The following is a 24,784-nucleotide window of genomic DNA, read 5'->3' as shown; positions in this document are numbered from 1 at the left end:
TCAAAACAACAATGCGGTACCATCTCACACCTGTCAGAATGGCCAACATCAACAAATCAACAAACGACAAGTGTTGGCGAGGTTGCGGAGAAAAGGGAACCCTCGCGCACTGCTGGTGGGAATGTAGACTGGTGCAACCACTGTGGAGAACAGTGTGGAGTTTCCTCAAAAAACTGAAAATGGAACTCCCATTTGACCCAGTAATCCCACTTCTAGGAATATATCCCAAGAAACTTGAAACACCAATCAGAAAGGATATATGCACCCCTATGTTCATAGCAGCACAATCTACAATAGCCAGAATTTGGAAACAGCCTAAGTGTCCGTCAGCAGATGATTGGATCCAAAAACTATGGTACATCTACACAATGGAATACTATGCTGCCATAAAAAAGAAGGATTTCTCATCATTTGCAGCATCCTGGATGGAATTGGAGAACATCATGCTGAGTGAAATAAGCCAATCAATGAAAGAGAAACACCACATGACCTCACTCATTTGTGGATAATAAAGAACATTATAAACTGGTGAACCATAAGATAGATATAGAGACAGTATATCAACAAGTAGACTGTCAAGTTACAGTGGGGACGGGAGGAAGATCTGGGGGAGATAATAGATCAACCGAAGGACTTGTATACATGCATATAAGTGCAACCAATGGACACAAAACTCTGGGGAGGGAGGGGATGTGTGGGAGGGAGGGAGGGGGTAAAAAAAAAAAAATCAATAAAATATATTAAAAAAAAAAAAAATAGTTAACATAGTAAATTTTATGTTATGTGTATTTTAGAAAAAATAAAAAATAAAAAAAAATAAATAAAATAAAATGAAAGTGGTTTATAAGCTCTCTATTGATTTTGTATTGCCTCAGTTTGCCCAAAGTGATTATTTTTTGGAAGATAAAATGGCCTGTAGATAACATAACTGAGAGAAAGCAGTACTTTTTTGACCACAGGAGATTAAAAAGGCCCTTTTTGAATAGCATGGATATATGGGACAATAGTAAAGAATAGTTGCAGCCTCTGAGTGTTCATATTTATTTGACAACAAATTTATGCTTTACATATCTATTTATGAGTAGTGTCCATCCCTTTAGGACCTTTGGCATTACTAAGGTATTTCATTAGGTAGCTTCCAGAATTCAGTTTTGAGGGGTGGGACATGGACATGATTTCTAGAGATTCTAAAGTTCAGGGTTGCCCTAGCCCTGGTTTGGAAGCAGTGATCCAAAGTCTCTCTGAGGGTAAATAAAAATCTGGTTGAAGAGAAAGTGATATTTTATTAAGGAAAAAACTCAAACTTTCTGACCTTCAGGAGCACTATAAAATACTTCTAAAATAGGAAAAGTAGCCTTGTCAGTATAATACTTTGATCTTCCCCAATTCCCCTTACCCCACGAACAAAATTGAATGGATTGAAATGAAGTGAAACAAACAAGGAAAGAGAACTTCGGGTTTTCTTCAGGTGGAATTTGATCTGTGCACAAATATCCACTAATTGTGGAATTCTGTAGAAGGGCTCTTGCTCCCTCATAAAATCTACCACAGTGCTCCATATGTGGTGAATACTCAATAAATGTCTTTGTAGAAGAAAGGTGTTTTGGGTTTGTGTATATATATATTAATTATATATATTAATTATATATATATTAATTTTTGTGTGTGTGTGTGTGTGTGTATATATATATATATATATATATATATATATATATACACACACACACACACACACATATTAATTTCAGAGAGTAAAGGAGAGGAGAGACATAGAAACATCAATGATGAAAGAGAATCATTGTTTGGCTGCCTCCTGCACAATCCCTACCAGGGATCGAGTCTGCAGCCTAGGCATGTGTCCTGACCAGGAATCAAACTGACATCCTGGTTCATAGGTCAATGCTTAACAACTGAGCCACACTGGCCAGGTCAGGAACAGTGTTTGGGAATTGGCACTAATATAGCAGTCACTAGCTACGTGTCACTATTTAAATTTAAATTTTATTAAATTAAGTTAGACATTCATTTCCTTAGAAATAACAGTCAGTTATAAGTAATCAGTGGCTGCCATATTAGACAGCACCAGTATCAAACATTTTCATCATTACAAAGATTTGAGGGTAGTACAGAAATGATCTTGTAGGCTTCCTTTGTTCTCAATATTTGATTATTGTATGGTGGATAAGAAAAAGAACAACTCTTAAAAATGTTGTAGTTATCAGTGTGGTTTTCTTTTCACTTAATTTTTATGTTAATTTTCTAGAGCACAAAAGCTCACCTTCAGAGATGGTATGTGCACCTTCCCAGCCACTCCGAATGACTCCTGGGAACAAACCTAGTTGGATGACTAGAGATCAGGGTGTGGAGGCTGCCAGGAATTCTGGGGACACAGCTCAGCCAGTCTCTGTGGAAGCCTTCTCTGGCCTGAGGCTCAGGTCAGTAACTGACAGCCCCTCACTGATCACATGCCCCACTAGATACCTTGTCCTCCTGACTGAGGGCTGAGCCTTTTAGAAATAGTGTGTTTGTACAGCAGATCTACATAAAACCAATAACTCAGGAACTTGACAAAACTTGGCATTGAGCACTGGTTGTGATTCAGTACATTTGCATATGAAGTATTTAAGGGAGACCTTTGTTTGAATGGATGGATAGATAGGTAAATAGATAGATGTGAAATTATATTTAATCAAACTGACAAAAAGAAGCAGTGATAGACTATTTTTAAATACATAAAGATACATACAATTTAACCAGGATAATAGTATCTTGTAATTGATGTTAAGAAAATAGCTGTGCTCTTTTTTTTCCTAATAACTTTTAAGGTAAATTTATATTCTTTGCATCTGTTATGTGGAAAAACTAAGATATTCAATCAAAATAGGATTAAATCCCAGGATTAAAAAAATAAAATTAAATTAAAAAATTAAAAAATAAATCCCAGGATTTACTACTAGAAGCCCGGTGCACGGATTTATGCACTGTTAGGGTCCTTTGGCCTGGCCTGCTCCTTTTCGGAATCCAGGACTCCTGGGGGGATATCGGACTGCTGGTTTCAGCCCAATCCCCCCACATGCTAGGCTGAGGGACCCCTACTTCTGCACCGGGGGCCACTAATATGCATATAAAATCTTTGGTTAATCTCTTCCTGCCCTACTGCCCCCCCTTCCCTCTGAGATTCATCAGTCTGTTCCATGCTTCCATGCTTGTGCATTGAGCATCTGCCCCCTGGTGGTCAGTGACATCATAGCTACTGATCAGAAGTTCAGTCACTTAGGCTTTTATATATATAGACTAGGAGCCCAGTGTACAAATTTGTGCACCTAGAAAGGAACTGTGGGCCGTAAGGCTGCGGTGGGCACAGGGGCAGGTCTTGGCCCATTCTCTCTGCTCCTTCCCAGCCCCTTCCACTGTGGCCCCAGGTTCCCTATCCTGCCACCACCACTCCCATGTGCTGATGGCTAGGGCCCCACTCGCAACCACTGACAGCATGGAGCTATTTGGGCTGATGCCAGCAGCAGGTGCAAGTGGGGCCAGCACTTGCAGTGGGTGCAAGTGGTGACCCCTCGAGTGCTGGGTGGGACTGTGGCATGAGGGAGCAAAGAATTTTTAGTAGCCACCAGAGGCTTGCCCCGATGACAGCAACTGGCACCTTGGTCTAGTGCTCACCTGCTTCACCATCCCACCATGGCTGACACCTGCCATGTGTCGGGTGTGCCCCCTGGTCAGCACACGTCATAGCAACCGATTGTTCGGTTGTTCTGCTGTTGTATTTGCATATTAGGGTTTTATATATATAGTTGGTCTACTAATTGCTGATTTCTTGATGCAGACGGCCTCGGGTGTCCTCTACAGAAATGAACAAGAAAATGACAGGTCGAAAATTGATCAGACTGTCTCAGCTTAAGGAAAAGATGGCAAGTGAAAAGCTAGAAGAAGTAGACTGGGTAACGTTTGGGGTTATATTGAAGAAAGTCACTCCACAGAGCTCTAACAGTGTGAGCCATTTTATTTCTTTTATTATTACTATTATTATTATTAACATTATTACAGATATCCCCCATATCTCTCCCTTTTTGCTCCCTTCCACCCTGCCTGCACTGCACTATTGTCTGTATCCTGGGTTTTGCATATATGTGTTTTTGGAATAATCTTTTTCCATCTCCCTGACCCCTCTCCCCTCAGATCTGTCATTCCATTCCATGCATCCATACTTCTGGACCTATTTTGTTTATCAGTTTATTTTGTTCAGTGGATTCCACATAAGTGAGATCGTGGGGTATTTGTCTTTCTCTGACTAGCTTATTTCACTTAGCATAACACTCTCCAGGTCCAACCATGCTGTTGCATAGGATAAGAGACCCTTCTTATTCTTACAGCCACATAGTATTCCATTGTGTAAAGGTCTCATGGCTATTTTATCTACTCGTCTTTCGATGGGCACTAGGACTATTTCCAGATTATAGGTATTTTAAATAACACTGCTGTGAACATAGGGTGCATATATCTTTCTAATTGGTGTTTTGGGATTCTTAGGATATATTCCCAGAAGTGGGATCACTGGGTCAAATGGCAGTTCCATTTTTAATATTTTTAGAATACTCCACACTGTTTTCCAAGTGCCTGCACCAGTCTGCATTCCCATCAGCGGGGCATAGGGTTCCTTTTTCTCCACATCCTTTTCAGCATTTGTTCGTTGATTTCCTGATGGTAGCAATTTTGGCAGGTGTGAGGTGATATCTTATTGTAGTTTTAATTTAATTAATCAGTGATAAGGTTACCAAATATATATCAGTATGGTATGCACATGAGTGTGTGTGTTTGAATGTTCAAGTGAGAGAGATTAGAAAGGCAGTGCTGCTATCCCATTGACTACTTAGACCTGAGAATTAGAGATTCTAGTAACAAGTTTGCTACTGGCTTGCCTTAACTTTACCTTCATCTCTAAAATGAAGGGTAGTACTAACCCTAGAGAAAGGATTAATTTATAATTAACAGAAATTCTGATGATTATATATTGAGGGTAGATTATTGTTATGTATTTTTCCACAATAGAGCACTTGAACCGTAAATGGAGACAGTCTACCCCATTATTAAAAAAAAGTAATTAAAATTGCCGAAACTGGTTTGGATCAGTGGTAGAGCGTCGGTCTGCGGACTGAAAGGTTCCAAGTTCGATTCCAGTCAGGGGCATGTACGTTGGTTGCGGGCACATCCCCGGTAGGGGGTGTGCAAGAGGCAGCTGGTCGGAGTTTCTCTCTCATCAACGTTTCTAGCTCTCTGTCTCTCTCCCTTCCTCTTTGTAAAAAATTCAATAAAAATATATTTTAAAAAAATAATTTAAAAAAATAATTAAAATTAAGAATAAATATTTGTTCCAGGGGAAAACATTTAGCATCTGGCGACTAAATGATCTTCGTGACCTGACACGGTATGTGTCATTGTTCTTATTTGGAGAAGTTCACAGAGAACTCTGGAAAACTGAACAGGGTATGGTCATAGGGCTACTCAACGCTAACCCCATGAAGCCCAAGGATGGTTCAGATGAGGTAAGAATCTGTTTCTGTGATTATTTGAGGGAAATGCCTTTGCAACTTAGTCAAATTCGGTCAACAAGATTTGTAGTGGTCTACTTTCAGATAATCATGCTTTTGAAATATTATCTCTATGAATCTGTTTTTTTGCTTGCTTGTTCATTTCCTTGCCACCAGTATTCTGAATTTTCCCCCTGCTCTAAATTGTTTTGTATCAACTTCTTTCATTATATCTTTTTTAATTAGTTCCAAAGTTCCTGGAGTTTTTTAACTCTTAGCTCTCCTTCATAAATTTCCATGGTATATCAAGATGGCAAGGTCTTACAGTTTGATAGTTGAGAGGACTTTGCTCCATTGATTAGTACAGCCATAGTTGCAACTTTGAATCATAGTTAGTTTTTATCTTCTTAAGCATCATTAGAGTTTTGGTACTACCCACTGATTCTCTAGTAAATTGTAAACCTTAATATGGTGTGATTGGGGACATACCATTTCTTCATCTGACCCAGCAAGAAGCTATACTTTAAAGTTTATTGTAGACAGACTATTATTATCAGGAGTAGTGAGACACAGTTTTTTCATTTCTTATTTTCACCAGAGAATAGCAACAAATCTTCGCCTATTGGTTCCAATGTGTTTGGCTACAAGTAACAGGAAAACTTCAGTATAATTTCTTTTTACAGTAAACAGTGGGGTTTGTTTTTCTCACATAAGTGAAAAATAAATAAATAAACCTAGACAGAGGCACTGTAGTGATAACAGGACCAAAGTCTGCCAGTCTCTCAGCCTTTTCCTCTTGGTCACAAGATGGCTTTGAAGCTCTTGCCATCACCTTTCCATTCAAGGCAGGAACTGAGCCAACCTCCTCTGTTGGCTTTTATCAGTAAAGCAAAAGCTTTCCCAATAGCTTCTGTACCAATCCCAGCTTTGGTCTTGTTGGTTGGAAAGAGTATAGTAACATGACCATTGCTATATGTAAGGAGTGTTGGAAAAACTGGGCATAGGATTCATTACGCTCAGTCTTTGCCAACCAAAATAAAATCAAGATTTTGATAGCAAAGACACAGGAAAGGATGGATATTGATAGAGAGCTAAATATGTCTTCTACACCTCCCATTTCTAAAACTATTTTATAGGGCACTGACTTCAACTCCCTTGAGACTGACTTCTTAAACTCACACCAACCATTCTTTTATCCATTCTAGCTGATAAGATCATATTTTCGACTGCTTTTAACTCCCATTCCACTTCTTTTCTACAGGTGTGCTTATCTATTGATCATCCTCAAAAGATCTTAATTATGGGTGAAGCTCTTGACCTGGGAACCTGTAAAGCAAAGAAGAAGAATGGAGAACCATGTACACAGACTGTTAATTTGGTTGGTTTCAGCCTTGTTCGGATGTTTTCTACTAAAGAGAGGAATTCATAGGAATAAATAAATTATAGGTACTTTAGTCGTAACAACCACTCTGGAACTGAGTTTCCTACATAACAGGAAGCATCAAAGTGAGAAAATTGAACATGTGGTTAATAATTGCCAATTTGAAAAGCTGAGAGTAGGGAAGGATTTCACCTCTTAGGAAAGTGATATTTTATTGCTAGCTGAGTAGGAAGTATAAGAAATAGAATTTTAGTTCACCCCCAATTCTAAACTTACACTATTCTTTAATCCATTCTTTGTAGGGCCAGAGATCAAACACTGATGCAATACACTGTACACCTTAGTTTAGTCTATGCTTACTATACCTCCTCTTAGAATTTAAAAAAATAACTTCATTGAGATACAATTCACCTACCATACAATTCACTTTTTAAAAGTGTACAATTTAATTATTTTTAATGTATTCAGAGTTGTGCAACCTTCATCACTATGTAATTTCAGAACATTTTCAATTAATCCCTCTCCCCCCCCCAAAAAAAACCCCCACCCATATGCATTAGCAGCCACTCCCCATTCTTTTCTTCCAGCCCCTGGTAAGCTCTAATCTACCCTCTATCTCTTTGAATTTGCCTGTTCTGGACATTTCATATAGTGCAGCGATTTTCAACCTTTTTTATCTCATGGCACATAAACTAATTACTAAAATTCTATGGCACACCAGAAAATATATTTTTTTCTCAATCTTAAAAAGAAAAAAGGTATAATTTAGATTAATTCACACCTGATTGTTATAATTACGTTGGCTGATGTCTTTTTCTCTCTCTTTTTTTTTTTTTTTAATTTATTGGGGTGACATTTGTTAATATAGGTTTTAAATGTACAATTCTGTAGTATATCATCTGTATATTACACTGTGTGTTCACCACCCCAAGTCAAGTTTCCTTCTATCACCATTTATCCCACCTTACCCTCTTCTACCTTTCCCAAGCCCCCCATTGCCTCTGGTAATCACCACACTATTCTCCATGTCCATGAGGTTTTTTTCTTTTTTTTTTCCTTTTCTTTTTTGCTCAGTCCCTCTACCACCAACTCCAGCCTCCCAAATCCCTACCCTGCCCTTCCCCCAACAGCTGTCAACCTGCTCTCCATCTATAATATTTCTTAGTTCATCCTGTTAAATTCCACATATGACTGAGATCATATGGTACATGTCTTTCTCTGACTGGCTTATTTCATTTAACATAATGCTCTCCAGGTCCATCCATGCTGTTGCAAGTCATTTTTTAGTTTGACAGTCTAAGAGAAAAGATTACAGTGCCCTTGACTAAATTGTCAGGTATTGCATGTTTTAAAATTCTGTGGAATTGGGCACGTGGCCTTTTGTGTCTGGCTTCATTCACTTGGCATAATGTTTTCAAGATTCATTCATGGTGTACAATTCATCAGTCCTTTTTATGGTTGAATACATTGTTTGGACATACCACATGTATTCATCAGTAAGTAGACATTTGGGTTGCTTCTACTTTTTGGTTATTATACATAATGCTGCCGTAAACAGTCATATACAGGTTTTGTTGTATCGATGTATGTTTCAGTTCCCTTGGATATATACTAGGAGTGGAATTTCTAGGTTGTACGGTGACTCTGTTTAGGATTTTAAAGAACTGCCAGAGTGGTTTCCAAAGTGGCTTTTACATTCTCACCAGCAGTATGCTTGCTTTGCAGCTTCTCCACATCCAGCCAACACTTGCTACTGTCTGTCTTTGATTACAGTCATCTTAGTGGGTATGAAGGGTATGTCATAGAGCTCTTTGAAAGGATTAAATGCCAGATTTTGGTTTCATCTCGGTTTTTTCCCCTCATTCCTGCTTCACAGATGAACTAGTGAGCATTGTCACCATATCTAAGAGCTCACCCAGTAGAATAATAGTATCCTGTTTCTCTTGTTTCTTTCACTGAAGGAACATTTGTCCAAGAGTCAACCAGAAAAATAGAAAAATCTCACTAGAAGCTGATTTTGTCTTATTTTTTAAATTAATTTTTATTGAGGTAAAATTCATATAACATACAATTAACCATTTTAAATGTACACTTCAGTGTTATTTAGTATATTCACTGTTGTATAACCACCAATTCTCTAGTTTCAAAACTTTTTCATCACCCCATAAAAACATTTCTCGTACCTCTTACCTACATCTCCTGGTGATCTCTAACCTGCTTCCTGTTTCTGGATTTGCCTGCTCCAGATATGTGACATATGAGGAAGCATACAATATATTATGTGACCTTTTGTGTCTGACTTCTTTCACTTGGTGTTATTTTGATTGTAGACAGAGTACAAAGGGAGTGAACTATATCACTTTTTTACCTAACTAGTGCTTTAATTAGAATTTAAGTGAACTTCTTTCCCCTGGTCACTTCATGCCTACACTTTGCAAATGGCCTTGGAGGTCAGTAGGGAGGGCTGTGCACACGGAATGGTGTCTCACAAAGCTGAGGAAAGGGACCCTGTGGGTGTATATTGTTTCCTGTTCTGTTCCCCTAATCCTGAGGCAGCCTTTATTCTTTTTGCAGAAGGACTGCGAGTACTGTCAGTATCACATCCAGGCCCAGTATAAGAAGCTCAGTGCCAAGCGAGCTGACTTGCAGTCCACCTTCTCCGGAGGGCGAATTCCAAAGAAGTTTGCCAGCAAAGGCATTGGTCTGAGAGAACGGCTGTGTCAGGATGGTTTTTACTATGGAGGGGTTTCTTCAGCATCATATGCCGCCTCAGTGTAAGACATTCTTGAGCTGCTTTTGAGACCAGGATCTTGCTTATCTGATAAGAATAAACCTAGTGATTGTACATTTCTGTAATGGTCCTAGAAGAGTTCTGCAGGTTTTATCTTTAATAGCTCACTGTCTAGAACCAGGTAGATGAGGGCCTTTTTTATTCCCAGGTAGAGAGAAAAGCCACAGAACAGGGAGAAATTGAGCCATGTCACAGTGGTCTTTAACAAAAAGCCATGCTTCCTGTTTGGGTTCTAATGTGAATAGTGGAGCTTTGTCAGGGGCTGATTGTTTGATAGTTAAAAGACTGTTAATCATTGTGTTGACATCCTTTAAATCATTCCCCTTATTATGTATGATTAGAGTAAAGTTGCAAACCTCTTGAAATCCATATTTAATTCAGTGAATGAATATGCAGCTTCACAAAGGGGCATGGAAGGCAAGCGTTTGTGGCCTCTTTTCTGGGGATCAGCCTCTCCCGAGTCCCTGACTAGGTGATCGATGACCGTGTCCCTTATTGTGAAAACCACATCTGGGTACATGATGTCTGGGGACTTGGCACAGGGAGCTATAGTTGGTCCAAGAACAAAGCGTAGATTTTTGTCCCATGTCCAACAGAAATTAGGCAAGAGGACTCTCACTTCCTGCCTATTTTGTAATATCAAACTCATTTTAAATTAGAAATAATTTCTGTGATTTTCCAAACTGCAAAAAAAGCAATAAACATTATTTTAAAATACTTAGTATGTATGTATATGTTAGCTCCTAGTTATAGCTGCTTCTAGGTGGTTTTTCTTTTTCCGTATATATAAATTTTTAGTAATTTAAAATAAAATCATACTGTATCTATAGTTTACAATTTTTTTAACAAAATAATGTTTTCTTTATCAAATATTTACTTGTGGCATTATTTTTAGTGGCTACATAGTAGTCTTTTACGTGATTCTGCAATAATTTAAACAATTTCTTATGGTTAAACCTTAATGGTGTTTCTGATTTTTAATGTTATAAAGCTTTTGTTAATATCCTGTTTTTTGCGTGGTCGTTAGTTATTTTATGATAAATTCCTAGATTTCTTAGTTAAAGTGTTGGCATATTTTTTATTTCTTTTGTCAAATTTTCCTTCCACATGGCCTCAAGCAAATTTGCAGGTTGCTGTTTTTCACATCTGTGATATAATGCTTTCACCAGTTATGCTGTAGGATCATGATATGAAGAGTCTAGTTATGTGCTGTTTTGAGAAACTTTGACAGTTTGTAATATGCGTACTTCTGTGCCATCTTCACTTCATCAGAACACTGAAGTTCAGTGATTTTCCTTTACAGTGCAGCAGCTGGAGCTCCTAAAAAGAAGATTCAAACCACTCTATCTAATCTGGTTGTGAAGGGCACAGATTTGATCATTCAGGAAACTCAACAAAAACTCGGTAACTTTTTTTCTCATAACTACATTTCTTTCTGTTGCTTAAATGTGTAGTCTTTACAATTTAAAGCGGTCACATTTTGTAATCTAAATTAGGAGTATACACTCCTCACTATCTTAGTAATATGGCCTAAGCTGAAGGAATCAAGTTTTGTTGGAAGCATCTTAAGAGAAAACAGCATATTCATCTTGGCTGTGTCTTAGCTTAGTATGCTTTTTTAAATTTCTTGATGTATCTAGGTCTAACTCTTAATGTCCAGTATTAGAATCATTAGTATCGTGTTCCTGGTCAAACCCTTCTGTTATCTTTCATTAAAACAGGTCTATATCAGAAAATGCTGCCTTCTCCCTATACTTGGGGCTTTATTCATATAACAGCAGTCAGGGCCTAGTGTGGACCCTTATCCATAGTGCATATTCCAGAAATAGTGTATGATGTGACCCCTCAGATATGAGTATTCTAATCATTACTCAAAATAAGTTATATTTGCCATCCCCCTGTCCTACTAGCCTGACTAGAGGTTAAGAATCCTTTTTTTCTCCTGGCATTCCATTTAATTCATTTAAAAATGACTTAAGTTTGAAGGCAGAGTTTAAAAGTAATGTTGGCCTTGGCTGGTTTGGCTTAGTGGATAGAGCATCAGCCTGGGTTCGATTCCGGTCAAGGGCACATGCCTGGATTGTGGGCTCGATCCCCAGTAGGGGCATGCAGGAGGCAGCCGATCAGTGATTCTCATCATTGATGTTTCAATCTCTCTCTCCCTTTTCTGAAGTCAATAAAAATATACTTAAAACATTTAAAAAAAAAATACAAGTAATGTCACATAACATGGAATGGTTTAAATTTCAGATCCTCTAAAGCTGATGTTTGTATATTCCAGGAATAGCCCAGAAGAGCTTGTCTTGCTCCGAGGAATTCAGAGAATTGATGGATTTGCCCACATTTGGAGCCAGAAACTTGAAACAACATTTAGCCAAAGCCAAATCATCAGGTAGAGTCAGCTTGAACCTGCTTAGCATTCATAACTGAGTTCCTGCTGCCCCTCAGAATCCCCTCAATCTATGACTTGTGTTTTAGGGATCATGGGAAGCCCAAAACCTGCTTTCCAGTCTATCTCGGCATCAGCCCTCCTGAAGCAACAGAAGCAGCTTATGTTGGAGATGAGGAAAAAGAAATCAGAAGAAATCGAGAAACGGTAAGAGTAACATTTAATATCCCTTCTTGGATAACTCATTCAGGAATTCTCAAAATGTCTTCAGAGACTTCAAAAATATACTTTACATTTTGGATGGTCGGATATCTTTTTAACTTTTAAAAGTGTTAAAATAATTTTGACATAACCTAAATAGATAGCATTTAAAGTTATATATTTCTGACTTATGTTAGTGAGTCCTGACTGAGTGATACAGGTTATAGTAATTAATATCATGTTCCTGGTCAAACCCTTCTGTTATCTTTCTGTGGAAAAGAAAGAAATGACATCTAAAAAGGGTCTGGGAAAGGGGAAAGTATGTATTGTCTTATTTGACTCTTGTTTCTTAGTTTGCCACAATTAGGTTTTTAATTACAGGCTGAACAATGAGTAGATTTTGCAGTTGTTGAGGTAAATGATAAAAATGAGGCATTGAAAATGAAGTCATTTTAGTGACAAAATCAAGTGGGCATGAATATGGAAGGTAAATTAAAGATCCTTTTTTTTTAAAATAAATTTTTATTTTTCAATTACAGTTGACATATATTAGTTTCAAGTGTACAATCCAGTGTTTAAACATTATGTAACTTACTGATTATCCCAAAGATACTTTAGCTCAAATTATCTGAATAGTAATAAGAGCTATCACAGGTGCTTAACATGTACCTTGAGCACTGTGTTACAGTGTCTCATCTGTTCCTTACAATAATAGGTGATGTGCAGATGAGATATCTGTAGAGGTATTCGTCATGTGTTAACAGATGACATAAGTGTGTGTGTGTGTGTGTGTGTAGTGTAAATATGGACATAAAAATATATGTAAGGGACATAAAAAAATATATTTTTTTTTAAATATATTGATTTTTTTTACAGAGAGGAAGGGAGAGAGACAGAGAGCTAGAAACGTCAATGAGAGAGAAACATCGACCAGCTGCCTCCTGCACACCACCCACCAGGGATGTGCCCGCAACCAATGTACATGCCCTTGACCGGAATCGAACCCAGGACCCTCCAGTCCGCAGGCCAACACTCTACCACTGAGCCAAACCGGTTTCGGCAATAAAATATATTTTAAAAAAAGAAAAGAATACTGGCCTGGGAGTACCTTGTACTAATCCTGAGCCTGTTGCTATGAGCAAATGGGTCTTGGGCCTCAATTTCTTTATATATATGGTGAGAGGTTTGGACTAGATGACTTCTGATTTTTGTTTTTTAAATAGCTTTTAAAACTATGTAAAGTAGCCAAAACAGGTTGCGGGCACATCCCCGGTGGGGAGGGAGGGGGAGGGCGGTGCAAGAGGCAGCTGGTCGATGTTTCTCTCTCACCGACGTTTCTAGCTCTTTATCTCTCTCCCGTCCTCCTCTATATAAAATATCAATAAAATATATTTTTTTTTAAAACCTGATAGTAATCAGTTCTAAATTGGTAAAACAATTAGAGCTTTTTCAATGAAAAATCAACAACTGAGGAGTGAAGAGTTAATGAAATACATTCTTCTTAATAGCATGCTAATCTGAATTATTAACCAAGAAAGGGAAATTTTACTGACAATACTCATCAGCTGGTGGCCTACCTGTAGTCTCTCAGTCTGTTACTTTGTGCTTGCAAAGTTTGTGATTACATATTTCTTTAAAGATTTTTGCAAAGCTCAAATGAGGTCTCGAGCCCAGCTGTGCCATCGTCTTCTCGACAGCCCCCTCCTCGGTCTCCACCAACAGGGGCTGAGTTCCCCAGGCTAGAAGCAACTCCACCCACACCGGTGCCCAAGCTGGGGCGAGGCATCTCAGAAGGAGATGACGTTCTCTTTTTTGGTGTGTCACCACCTCCAAAACCAAAACTGAGTGCGTTAGCAGAAGCCAAAAAGGTAACTGGTATTTGTTTTCTTCAACGTTTGAATTTGCTTTTCATAGAAATGGCTGGAGTTTCTTACTTTATATATCTATGATCAGAAACAACAGCCACGCAGTAGCTACTTATTGATCATGATTGTTAGAGTCAATGAAATTTTAAATGATAATGATGTCAACATAATGCCATTAATTTAGTCCAAAAAAATTAGCCATTATCTCAACACTTTTTTGTCAGGCTGACATAGATAGCCTAGGTACTGTTTTATAATTGGAGACACTGGCATTAGGGAAAGAAATTTCTGAAATTATTGAGGCAAGATGGTAAAATAGTGGTTTAAAGAATTCTTTAAAAGAAATCTTACACAGAAGCCTCGTCTGTAGACATAATAACTGAGCTGCTCTGATTGCAGTAGGGGTGGGAGTGCTCAACACCCCACTGCTCAGCACGTTCCACCACTCCCCTTCCTGAGTCACCCTGTCTTCTCTTTGCTGTAGTAGCAGCAATAACAACATGGAAGACAAAGACGAGCTGGAAGCCAAAGCTCTACCTACAGTAATAATAATAACTGCATGTCTTCATCACTGTTACTGTCCCTGTGATAGATGTGCCAATGCTATTTTTTGTGTCCAAGTGTGTGTTTAACACATTTCATTCACACAACCCTCAAAGATAGGGAAGTGCTGTCATCCCTGTTTTAGAAATGTAGGAACTGAAGCTGAACAATTACAATCCAGTAAGCGACTGAGCTGGGATTCTATCCTAATTCTGTCTGATTCTAAAACAAATTTCCAAAGTGTTTATGCGGTTTCTCTAGGGGTCTAGAAGCCTATAGACTAGCTGATGAGTCTGTATTTAAATAAGCTGAGACTTAATTTATTAAGTTATAAGACTTGTATCCCATGCTTTTAAATTTTAATAATGTTTAAAAAATGAAGATATATTTTGCCAATTTATATTTGAGAGCTGCCAGAATTCATTGGTTAATAACTGGAAAGGGGTATGGAGCTACAAATGCTTATCTCATTGTTTAGATTTTTATCTCCCTCTCTTCTCTCTTTTCTAGTTAGCTGCTATAACCAAATTAAGGGCAAAAGGCCAAATTCTTTCAAAAACAGACCCAAACAGTGTAAAAAAGAAGAGAAACTACCCCGAAGATGTCCTGGAAGTGAAGGCACGTGTAGAAAAGAATACCACATTCTCTCTGCAAGGTACTGCAGATTTCAGAGTTCACAGTAAAAGAGAAGGGAGTGTTTAAGCCATAACCATCATTTCTGATACCAAGTTATTATTTTACTTCAGTTTACCTCTAAGTAGAATACCTAAATAGAATTTCCACAACTGGAACTATTCGTTTTTTATAATCATATTAAATTGAAATTACACACAATTTGAAAACTTGAATAAAGGATTACTCATTGGATCTTTGTATGTATAAGATCAAGTGTAGTATCTGTTCTTATCAGTGTATGTATAAATATAAAGGTTTACTTTGAAAGAAGTAGAATTCCTTTGTTTAGAATTGCCCTATTTTTATTTTATTTTTAATCCTCATCCAAGGATATTTTTTCTATTGATTTTTAGACAGAGTGGAAGGGAGGGAAGAAGGTATGGAGAGAGAGAGGAACATAGATTGGTTGCCTCCCATACTCGATCAAGCTGCAACCAAGCTGTGTGCCCTTGACCAGAATCAAACCGGAGACAACTTCATTCTGTAGGTGAGGGACGCTCTATCCACTGAGCCAAATCTACTAGGGCTGCCCTGTTTTTATTTTTAAAACTGAAGTTGGCAACGTCATTTTATCATCAATGTCAGTGTACCTGTTTTAAGGTGAAAAATATTTTAAGTCAGTGGTCAAATTTGCTGCCTCTCATATTCTAGTTTCTGTGTCTCAGCTCTCTTTTTAAGAGCCTTCCTTTGCTGCTAGCTAGTGAGTTGAATTAAGTTTGAAGGGCAGAGACAGAGAATGAAGGAAACTGAGTGGATGAGGCCCACTGTTTTATGACAGTAGGTGGGCTATACAAGCTGCTTTTTCTTTCTGCTCTAGATGAGGATGAATTAGAGCCTGCCAGGAAAAAAAGGAAAGAACAGCTTGCCTACCTGGAATCTGAAGAATTTCAGAAAATTCTAAAAGCAAAATCGAAGCACACAGGGATCCTAAAGGAGGTAAGAGCTCAAAAGATTAAAGATGGTAGAGCTGTCATTCAGACTCGCAGTGATTTGTTGTGGGACTAAGAATTTGTTTCTTTTACCTTAACCAGGATGTAGCTGCATGTCAGTTTGTGAACTTAACTTTTTTTTTTTAATAGATCACCATTATCTACTGTTTTCTGCCTTGCAATGTGAAAGGGATTTTTCCATTCCAATATTTTTATATTGGCATTTCAAATGCTCTAAACCAGCAGCTAACAACCCAACACTCCCAGTGCCCCTTTTTAACAATAAGTATTTTGTATTGTTCCCTTATTATCGTGAAATAACATTTATGATGATGTTATCACCTAACTAGTTGAATTTTATTGAAATGTTAATATCTTAAATGTAATCTAAAAAAGAAAAAGAGAAATGTTTATATTAAAAATATGTATTTTATTATGTAAGTACATGGGCACAACACCCTAGAAAAAATATTGAAGTATGAAGTAGAGTGTTAGATTTATAAGTGTTGTAAATATTTGAGACAGATATTAAGGAAGACTCATAGAGATATGTTTTCTTAGTAACTTAAATACCATGGGCCTATTTCTTTCAAAATGCGACTTTTTAATGGTGAATGATCTTGGGAAACTTTTGAAGACACCAATGTGCAGTTGTCCCTCCATATACATAAGAGTTGCCTAAATGCACTCTTAGAATATTCAGTGTATATTAAAACCATGCACACATATTGTAGGGTTTTATATAAAGCAGTTAGGTTCAATGGTGATAATCAGATTTTTTATCCACATGTCCCAAAGAGCATTCAGGAAAACCCTTTGTTGTATGAGGGGCTGTTCTGTGCATTGTAGATGGCGTAGCAACCTTGGCCCCTGCCAATAGTAAGGGTGGCATTACAGAGGTAACAAAAAAGTGCTCCCACAAATTTTTTTTTTTAATATATTTTATTGATTTTTACAGAGAGAAAGGGAGAGGGATAGAGAGCTAGGAACATCGATGAGAGTAAAACATTGATCAGCTGCCTCTGGCACACCCCTTATTGGGGATCAAGCCAGTAACCAAGGTCCATGCCTTGACAGGAATCGAACCCGAAACCCTCCCCAGTCTGCGGGCCGATGCTCTATCCCAGTGGTCAGCGAACTCATTAGTCAACAGAGCCAAATATCAACAGTACAACAATTGAAATTTCTTTTGAACTTAAACATCTTCTAACGCCACTTCTTCAAAATATACTCGCCTAGGCCCTAGTATTTTGTGGAAGAGCCACACTCAAGGGGCCAAAGAGCCGCATGAGGGTCAGAGTCGCAGTCTGCTGACCACGGTTCTGTCCACTGAGCCAAACTGGGTAAGGCCCACAGATTTTCAAATGTCCTCCTGGGGGCACTAATCACCCCCATTTAGTGCCAGTACTCTGAATGATCTGCCATTCTTTTGTTTAGCAAATGACTAATGAGAAGATTATATATCATATCTTTTTACTGGACTTGAAATCAGGAAAGATGCTCAAATGACTGGAACTGAACTTCTTTCCTGTTGTGGCCACCAAAGACCCTGGGACTTTATGTCTTAGCTGCACTAACTCCAGACCTGTGACCACATTCTGCTATCAATATCTCACTGCCCTCATATCTCCTCCCTGCTGTCCCAGACGGGAAGGATTGCTCCTACCAGTGCTTGGTCTGGAGAAGAGTGTAGAATAGAATGGGCTGTCATTGCTGGGGAGGCATTGAGTACCTTCCATAGTTGGAGTCTGTATTGGGATAGTAGGACTAGTTCCCCCTGGTGCACACTTGACATGGTGACACTGTTAGTAATGGTAGTATTTTAAGTTTGTATTTAGTCTTTTAAAAATCATATGCTTGCGTTAGCTGGTTTGGCTCAGTGGATAGAATGTCAACCTGTGGACTGAAGGGTTCTGGGTTTGATTCCGGTCAAGGGCACATGCCTGGGTTGCAGGCTTGATCTTCAGTAGGGGGCGTTCAGGAGGCATCCAACCAATGATTCTCTCTCATCATTGATGTTTCTATCTCTCTCTCCCTCTCCCTTCCTCTCTGACATTAATAAAAAGAAAAAAAAAAATTTTTAAATCACATGCTCTTGTACCCTTTTTTTGCATGTCAAGAACTTGTGTCTACTTATGATCATCTTTTGGTTGCATTTGCCAGGCTATTATCAAGTGGCCCTCGTTGACAGGAAGTTTGTTCCATTCTATTATTGAACTGTTGTCTGAGTATATGTTGGATTTGATAAAGGTCTCCTGTATGCCTTGCCATTTCAGGCTGAGGCTGAGCTTCAAGAACTCTATTTTGAGCTACTGGTGAAAAAAGAACAAATGGAAGAAAAGATGAGAAACATCAAAGAAGTGAAATGTCGAGTGGTGACATGCAAGACGGTGAGTGCAGGAAGACGGTCTGACCGGGCCCTATGTTGTGCTGTTGTGACTCAGCAGAACACGGTGACTCTGGGAGGTGGGGCCATATCTTGTGACCAGAGTCTTGCTTAAGCCATTTATTTACACTAAAAACAAAACTGTTATGACAGCTCAGGAGCTGGCTTTATGCCAACTGTCCAGTGAGCTCTGATAAGGGGGAGTGTTTGTTGTGAGGTTTTCCTCATTTGATCTCAGCTCCAGTTCTGCAAACGAGCCTTTAATGTCTCTTCCCCTTTGTCCATTGGACGCAAGTTATTACGTCTTTCTCAAGTTTCCCATACATCCTCAGTTCACAGCTCCTGGAGCCTTGGTTGAACGACTTGATCTGGGATATCATGATATGACCAATTACTGTTGTCTCTTTTACTCAGGACTTAACCTACTAAATTGAATCCTAGGGTAGTGTGAATTGTATTATTGTCTATGTTTGCAGAATTTTTATCCTAAGTCTGAGAAAATAAATTCCCTATTCCTCAACATTAATGTAAAAATGAGCCCCCAACCCCATCCTGGCCAGGTGGCTTAGAGCATTGTTCCCAGAAGCCAAGGTTGCAGGGTCAATCCCCAATCAGGGCACATATAAGAATCAACCAAAAAATGCATGAATAGTTGGAACAACAAGTCAATGTTTCTCTTTCTTTCTCTCTCTCTCCCCCAAAAACACACACAAAAAAAATATATATATATTTTTTTGTTAAACTGACTACCAGCCCTGACCAGCTTGGCTCAGTGGATAGAACGTCAGCCTGTGGACTAAAAGGTTCAGGTTCCATTCTGGTCAAGGACATGTACCTTGGTTGCAGGCACATTCCCAATGGGGAGTGTGCAATCACACAAATGTATTACCATACAGTTCTGTAGGTCAGGCGTCTGCGTGGGTTTAAAAGGGCTAAAGTCCAGGGCTGTGTTCCTTTCTGGAGACTCTAGGGGAGAAACCATTTCCTCGCCTTTCGTGGCTGAGATCCCACCCATATTCCTTGGTTTGTGGCCTCTTCCTTCAAAGCCAGCAATGGCAGGTTGGACCCTCTCATGGCATCACTCAAACCTCCTTTTCTTTGTCTCACTTCCACTTTTAAGAACATCTTATGATTTCTTTGGGCTCACCTACATAAACCAGGATAACCTCCCTATCTTAAAATCACCTAATAGGTGTGTACATCTTTGTGTGGGCGTGAGCATTATTCTGACTACAACAGCTGGCATATCACTCTGCTCTGCACTGTTGTTTTTCTTTTTCTTAAAAAGAGAGAGAAACATCAATCCGTTGCCTCCCATGCACACCCCAAACAGGGGTCAAACCTGCGACCTAGGTATGTGGATATGTGCCCTAACTAGGAATCGATCCTGCAACCTTCACGAGACCCCACTCCAACCAACTGAGCCAGGGCTACTCTGCACTTGTTGAGGTTGACAAAGTCTGGAATTATTTATCTAGACCCAATGTAATTAGCAGAAATTAACATTGTACTAACTTAGCATCTTTTTTTCGAGCTTCAGCCACCATTTCTTATTCTCTTCAGTCCTTTTGAGAATCAAAATTAAGTGAATTATCTAATATCTGTCTTGGTTTTGCTACTTTAAAAAAAAATAGGATTAGTAAGCTTATATCCTTTCAGAGGCCTTGTCAGAGAAAGTGGGCGAGCTGCTGACCCACTTCCTCAGTGGGCCCCATGCCTCAGAGTCCTGCAACCAGGAACTGCAGTGAGTCCAGGACAGCCCTGTCCAGGCTATTGCCTTAATGTCAGAGAAGATTATTGTGTACTGAGTGCTCTTGACGGCATGTGTTGGTTTTACGCAGTGTGCCTATACCCACTTCAAGCCTTTGGAGACCTGCATCAGTGAGCAACACGACTACCATTGGCACGACGGCATCAAAAGGTTTTTCAAGTGTCCCTGTGGAAACAGATGCATCTCCCTGGACAGGCTCCCCAAAAAGCATTGCAGGTATGAGAACTGCCTGGAATTTCTTGTCCCATCTGGACTTTTTGAACCCTTTTTTTCAATTCCCACATGATGCTGTCCCGTTGAAACACTGGACAATCCTTTGTGAGAGTCAAGCCTTATCTCTTTGCCTTCTTACAGCTCCTGCAGAGAAGGGATCCTGCCCTCTTCACTGCTTTATCCCCAATACGCATTGCCTGACTCTAGTACAGCGGTCGCCAACTGGTGGTCCGTTAGGTCCGAAAAGTTGATGACCGCTCCTCGAGTAGGTCCTCAGAAACGTTTGTTGATTAAATAAATGAAATATGGATAAGGTGGGTTGGGGAATATGTGTTTGCTGAGGGCTAGGAGATGGGATTATTTCCCTCTACTCTTAAGGAGTTTTATTTTTATTTTCCAGGGGGACTTCAGATATAGATACAGCTATTGTGTTGAGTGTTATTCACATAGAACACACTGTGAACCACAGCCCCCGGAATTCAGGGTGGCTGATCACACGCAGCTTGTAGTACACCATCACTGGTTCATTTGGTGCTCTCCTTATGTATGTACCGTTACATGTGCTGCATAATCAATCGGGTATTAATCATGACATGGTATCTGTCATAATGCTGTAGCCATGTCCTCCTGTGTTTGTGGTGATGCTGATTGTAAACAGACCTGCGCTGCCAGTCATTTCCCTTAGTAGTCCTGCTCTAGCAGTCTAAAGGGTAGTTAAATATACTTCTTACTGTCCTTGATGATTGCCTTTTGGACTCAAGAGTTAGTAATGTTTAATTCCTAAATATGTAGGATTGATTTTATTGTCATTAATTTCTAACTTTATTACATGGTTCTTAAAAGACATAATTTGTATGATATTGATCCTTTGGAATTTGAGGCAATTTCGGGATCACCTTTAGTCTTTCCAAGAGTATCATACTACCTTTTTGTTTGCTTGTTTGTTTCTGAAACCGATGCTTCGCTCTCACTTCAGGTTACCCCAGGTCTGATTTGGGAGGAAGGGGACTTGAACTGAACTTCATACTAGTTCATCACCTTGTCTGGAGCTGATTTGTGAATTGTTCATTCTAGATAATGGTTTTAAGTAGCTATGTATATATTACTTGACTTTCTCCAAAATATTTGAACATCAAAATAAATTAACTCTGTTCATTAAGGATAAGCAGTTAAGTACAGCTCACAAATAGAAGCACACGATGCCTTTCTGGCCTCCAGGTGGCACTGTTATTTTTGTAAGAGTAGCTGCTTTCGCTGGTCTTCTCTTGTCAATTCTAGATGTAGAGCAGAAGTGGGCAGACACTTTCTGTAAAAGGCCAGATAGTAAATATATTACGCTGTGCAAAGAGGCCACATGGACTGTTTCACAACTACTCAGCTTTGCTATTTTGGCTCTGTTCAAATCAAACTTTATTTATAAAAACAAGTACAGGCTGGATTTGGCCCATGGGTTGAAATTTTTTGCTGACCCCTGACTAGAACAGTGATTTTCTTTTTTTTAGTAATACTAGTACTATCATCTAACTTTGTTTTGTATTGGTCCGAACCTATCAATAACCAATGTTGTGGCTGGACCAGCCCTAGTAGTTCTTACTATGATTGCAAGATGCCCTTCAGCAGTAACCATCAGGGAACTCTGAAAAGATACAGGTTTGTTACTTATGAGATCTAAATATTTCACAGCACACCTGGGCCACACAGCGAGGTCCTGTGGAAAGCCTGGAGACAGAGCACACTGGTCTGGGGTCCTGCTTTTATCGGGGTTAAGGTTGGGGCCTGGGGTTTCCAAGGCTCACTATTGGTGAATTTAAAACGTGAGGGGGAATTTAAAGCACAGGAAGAGAAACAAGTAGCCCAAATGGTCAGTTTTTTTTAAATTAGATCTCTAAAACAAAGGAATATCAATGTGGGGAGGCAGGCAGCTCGGCTGGCAATGTGTTTGTTGAGTTAGCCATCTTTGAAGTAGTTGCCTCTTTGAAATAGCAATCAAAGCTTAAGTCAAGCACTTGTATTATAAAAAGAAAAGAAAAGACAAATGCCAGGGCTTCCTCTACAAAACTGGATAGGGAAGAAGAATGAGACAGATATGGCAGTCCCCGATGCTCCGGACCCAAGTGTAAGACATAGCTCTATGTTTTCTCTGTATTTCTTTTCTGTTCCTCTCTTTCTTTCCCAGAGTAAATTCTACAGAAGATAAACTTTCCCCATAGTAGTCACATCCCTTCTCAGGGTTGGGACTCATCCACCAAGTTAAAAAGGGAGAAAAGCATCTTTAGGCCACTTGAACAAATAGAGAGTGACCCTGTTTGGGTTATGAAAAAGGAGGAAAGATGATTCAGACCAGAAAAAGATTAATCCTATCATTATTATTATTATTATTATTATTATCATTGATTTCAGAGAGGAAGGGAGAGGGAGAGAGAAATAGAAACATTAATGATGAGAGAGAATCACTGATGGGCTGACTCCTGCACACCCCACATGGGATCAAGCCTATAACCCAGGCATGTACCCTGACCAGGAATCGAACCATGACCTCCTGGTTCATAGGTTGATGCTCAACCACTGAGCCATGCTTGCTGGGCAAAATTAATTTTTTTTTTTTTTTTTATCACAATCTTTTAGTTCCAGAAAAAGAGGTCAGGTAAGCCTTAGGCTAGCTTCCTAAATCCCAGTGTCATCTTAGTGATTGTCAGTAGGAATCAGGGTTGCATTCATCACCTACCATGTGCACAAGTCTGCCATTCTATCATTAGAAATTCCATTTCTGATGTATCTGGCTTATTACAGAGTTAAAGACCATTTCTGAAATCACTGGAGTGTGTGTTGTCAGTACCATTTGACCATAGCCTGTAATATGAGTGTCACCTTGATCAGCTTCTGCTTGATGTGTACGTGTGTGGGTCCATATCTGACTGCTGAGTAAATCTCAACTTTTCTGTTTCAGTAATTGTGGCCTCTTCAAATGGGAGCGGGACAGAATGCTAAAGGTAGGTATGGCATTTATAAGATGACTGATTTTAGTGACCCATGCAAATGTTGCCCCATTTCTTATGAAACTATTTTCATTTTTCTAGGAAAAAACAGGTCCAAAAATAGGAGGAGAAACTCTGTTACCAAGAGGAGAAGAACATGCCAAATTCCTGAACAGCCTGAAATAGCCCTGACTTCTGACAGATGCCCACAACCTGCGTTGCTTCCTGTGGGTCTGGGAAAGCAAGAGTTGGTTCTCTGGCCCAGGCTCCCGACTGACACAGTCGTGCTGGTTAAGCCTACAAGCTTTGCCTACATACTCCCCTTCACCGTGTTGATTGAACACCAAATTTAACATTAACCTGTAAGTGGAAAGTCAAGATATTTTTTATCTTCTGTGTTCTCAGTACTGATGGCCACATTCATACAAATTCTTTGCCCAAAAACTGGAAGGTAAATTGAGATTCTGTGTTTCTTTATCTCTTGGGTTATAGAGTGTGCAGTATTACTTCTTTATCGCAATAAAGTTCTGGTTTTTATATGGACACAGAGGCAAAAGAATTAACTTAGCTTACCCCAGACAAGTCGCTTAAATTCTGGGCTTCAGTTTTCTTACCTGTAAAAGGAGGAAAGTTGGACTGACTGATCTTGAAATGTGTCTTTTAGCTTTCATATTCTATAAATATCTTTTTTTCATCTAGATAATTATGATCATTGCCCTTGATACAGCAATATAGTTTTGATATACTGATATTATAAGCCAGGTTCTTTTTTGTTCTATTATCTCTGTTTTGGTTTTTTAGTTTGTTTGTTTTTAATTGATTTAAGTCACTGAACCACAGGCATTTCAAGTTCTATCTGTTTGGTTCTCTGCCCATACAATATTGTGGAGCTTTGAATGCAAATACCTAAAAATCTCATTTTAAAATACCATTTAAGGAACTTTTAACCAAAATGAATGCAACGTTTAAGAAACTAAAGCATGACTGAAAAAACAGAAGCATTCCATAAAGAATGGAGTTTGGGATTTGCACATATACTTTATTATATACATTAAGAATTATAGTTCAAGCTCCAGCAAATTATCATCAGAAAATCCCATTTAGGAGATTTCTCTACCTGTGCAACTTGGC

At 39.0% G+C, this 24,784-nt stretch overlaps 1 protein-coding gene across 2 annotated transcripts in view; it reads left to right on the top strand.

The window, feature by feature from the left end:
* The window catches only part of MCM10 (minichromosome maintenance 10 replication initiation factor), a 34,255-nt gene extending 10,059 nt beyond the window's left edge, over window positions 1–24,196 (top strand). For both annotated transcript variants that reach the window (XM_084875838.1, XM_084875837.1), the window contains exons 6-20: window positions 2,264–2,435; window positions 3,833–3,998; window positions 5,382–5,549; window positions 6,796–6,912; window positions 9,490–9,689; window positions 11,010–11,110; window positions 11,988–12,098; window positions 12,185–12,302; window positions 13,936–14,164; window positions 15,215–15,359; window positions 16,197–16,315; window positions 18,585–18,698; window positions 20,536–20,681; window positions 23,626–23,668; window positions 23,756–24,196. In XM_084875838.1, coding sequence (XP_084731964.1) covers window positions 2,264–2,435; window positions 3,833–3,998; window positions 5,382–5,549; window positions 6,796–6,912; window positions 9,490–9,689; window positions 11,010–11,110; window positions 11,988–12,098; window positions 12,185–12,302; window positions 13,936–14,164; window positions 15,215–15,359; window positions 16,197–16,315; window positions 18,585–18,698; window positions 20,536–20,681; window positions 23,626–23,668; window positions 23,756–23,839 — 2,033 coding nt within the window. In that variant the 3' untranslated portion in view covers window positions 23,840–24,196. The remainder of the gene's footprint in view (window positions 1–2,263; window positions 2,436–3,832; window positions 3,999–5,381; window positions 5,550–6,795; window positions 6,913–9,489; window positions 9,690–11,009; window positions 11,111–11,987; window positions 12,099–12,184; window positions 12,303–13,935; window positions 14,165–15,214; window positions 15,360–16,196; window positions 16,316–18,584; window positions 18,699–20,535; window positions 20,682–23,625; window positions 23,669–23,755) is intronic.
* Window positions 24,197–24,784: the final 588 nt, after the last annotated feature.

Source organism: Pipistrellus hanaki (genome assembly GCF_964339955.1).
Source record: "Pipistrellus hanaki genome assembly, chromosome: 1".
Lineage (NCBI taxonomy): Eukaryota > Metazoa > Chordata > Mammalia > Chiroptera > Vespertilionidae > Pipistrellus > Pipistrellus hanaki.
This window is presented reverse-complemented; position numbering and strand designations above follow the sequence as displayed.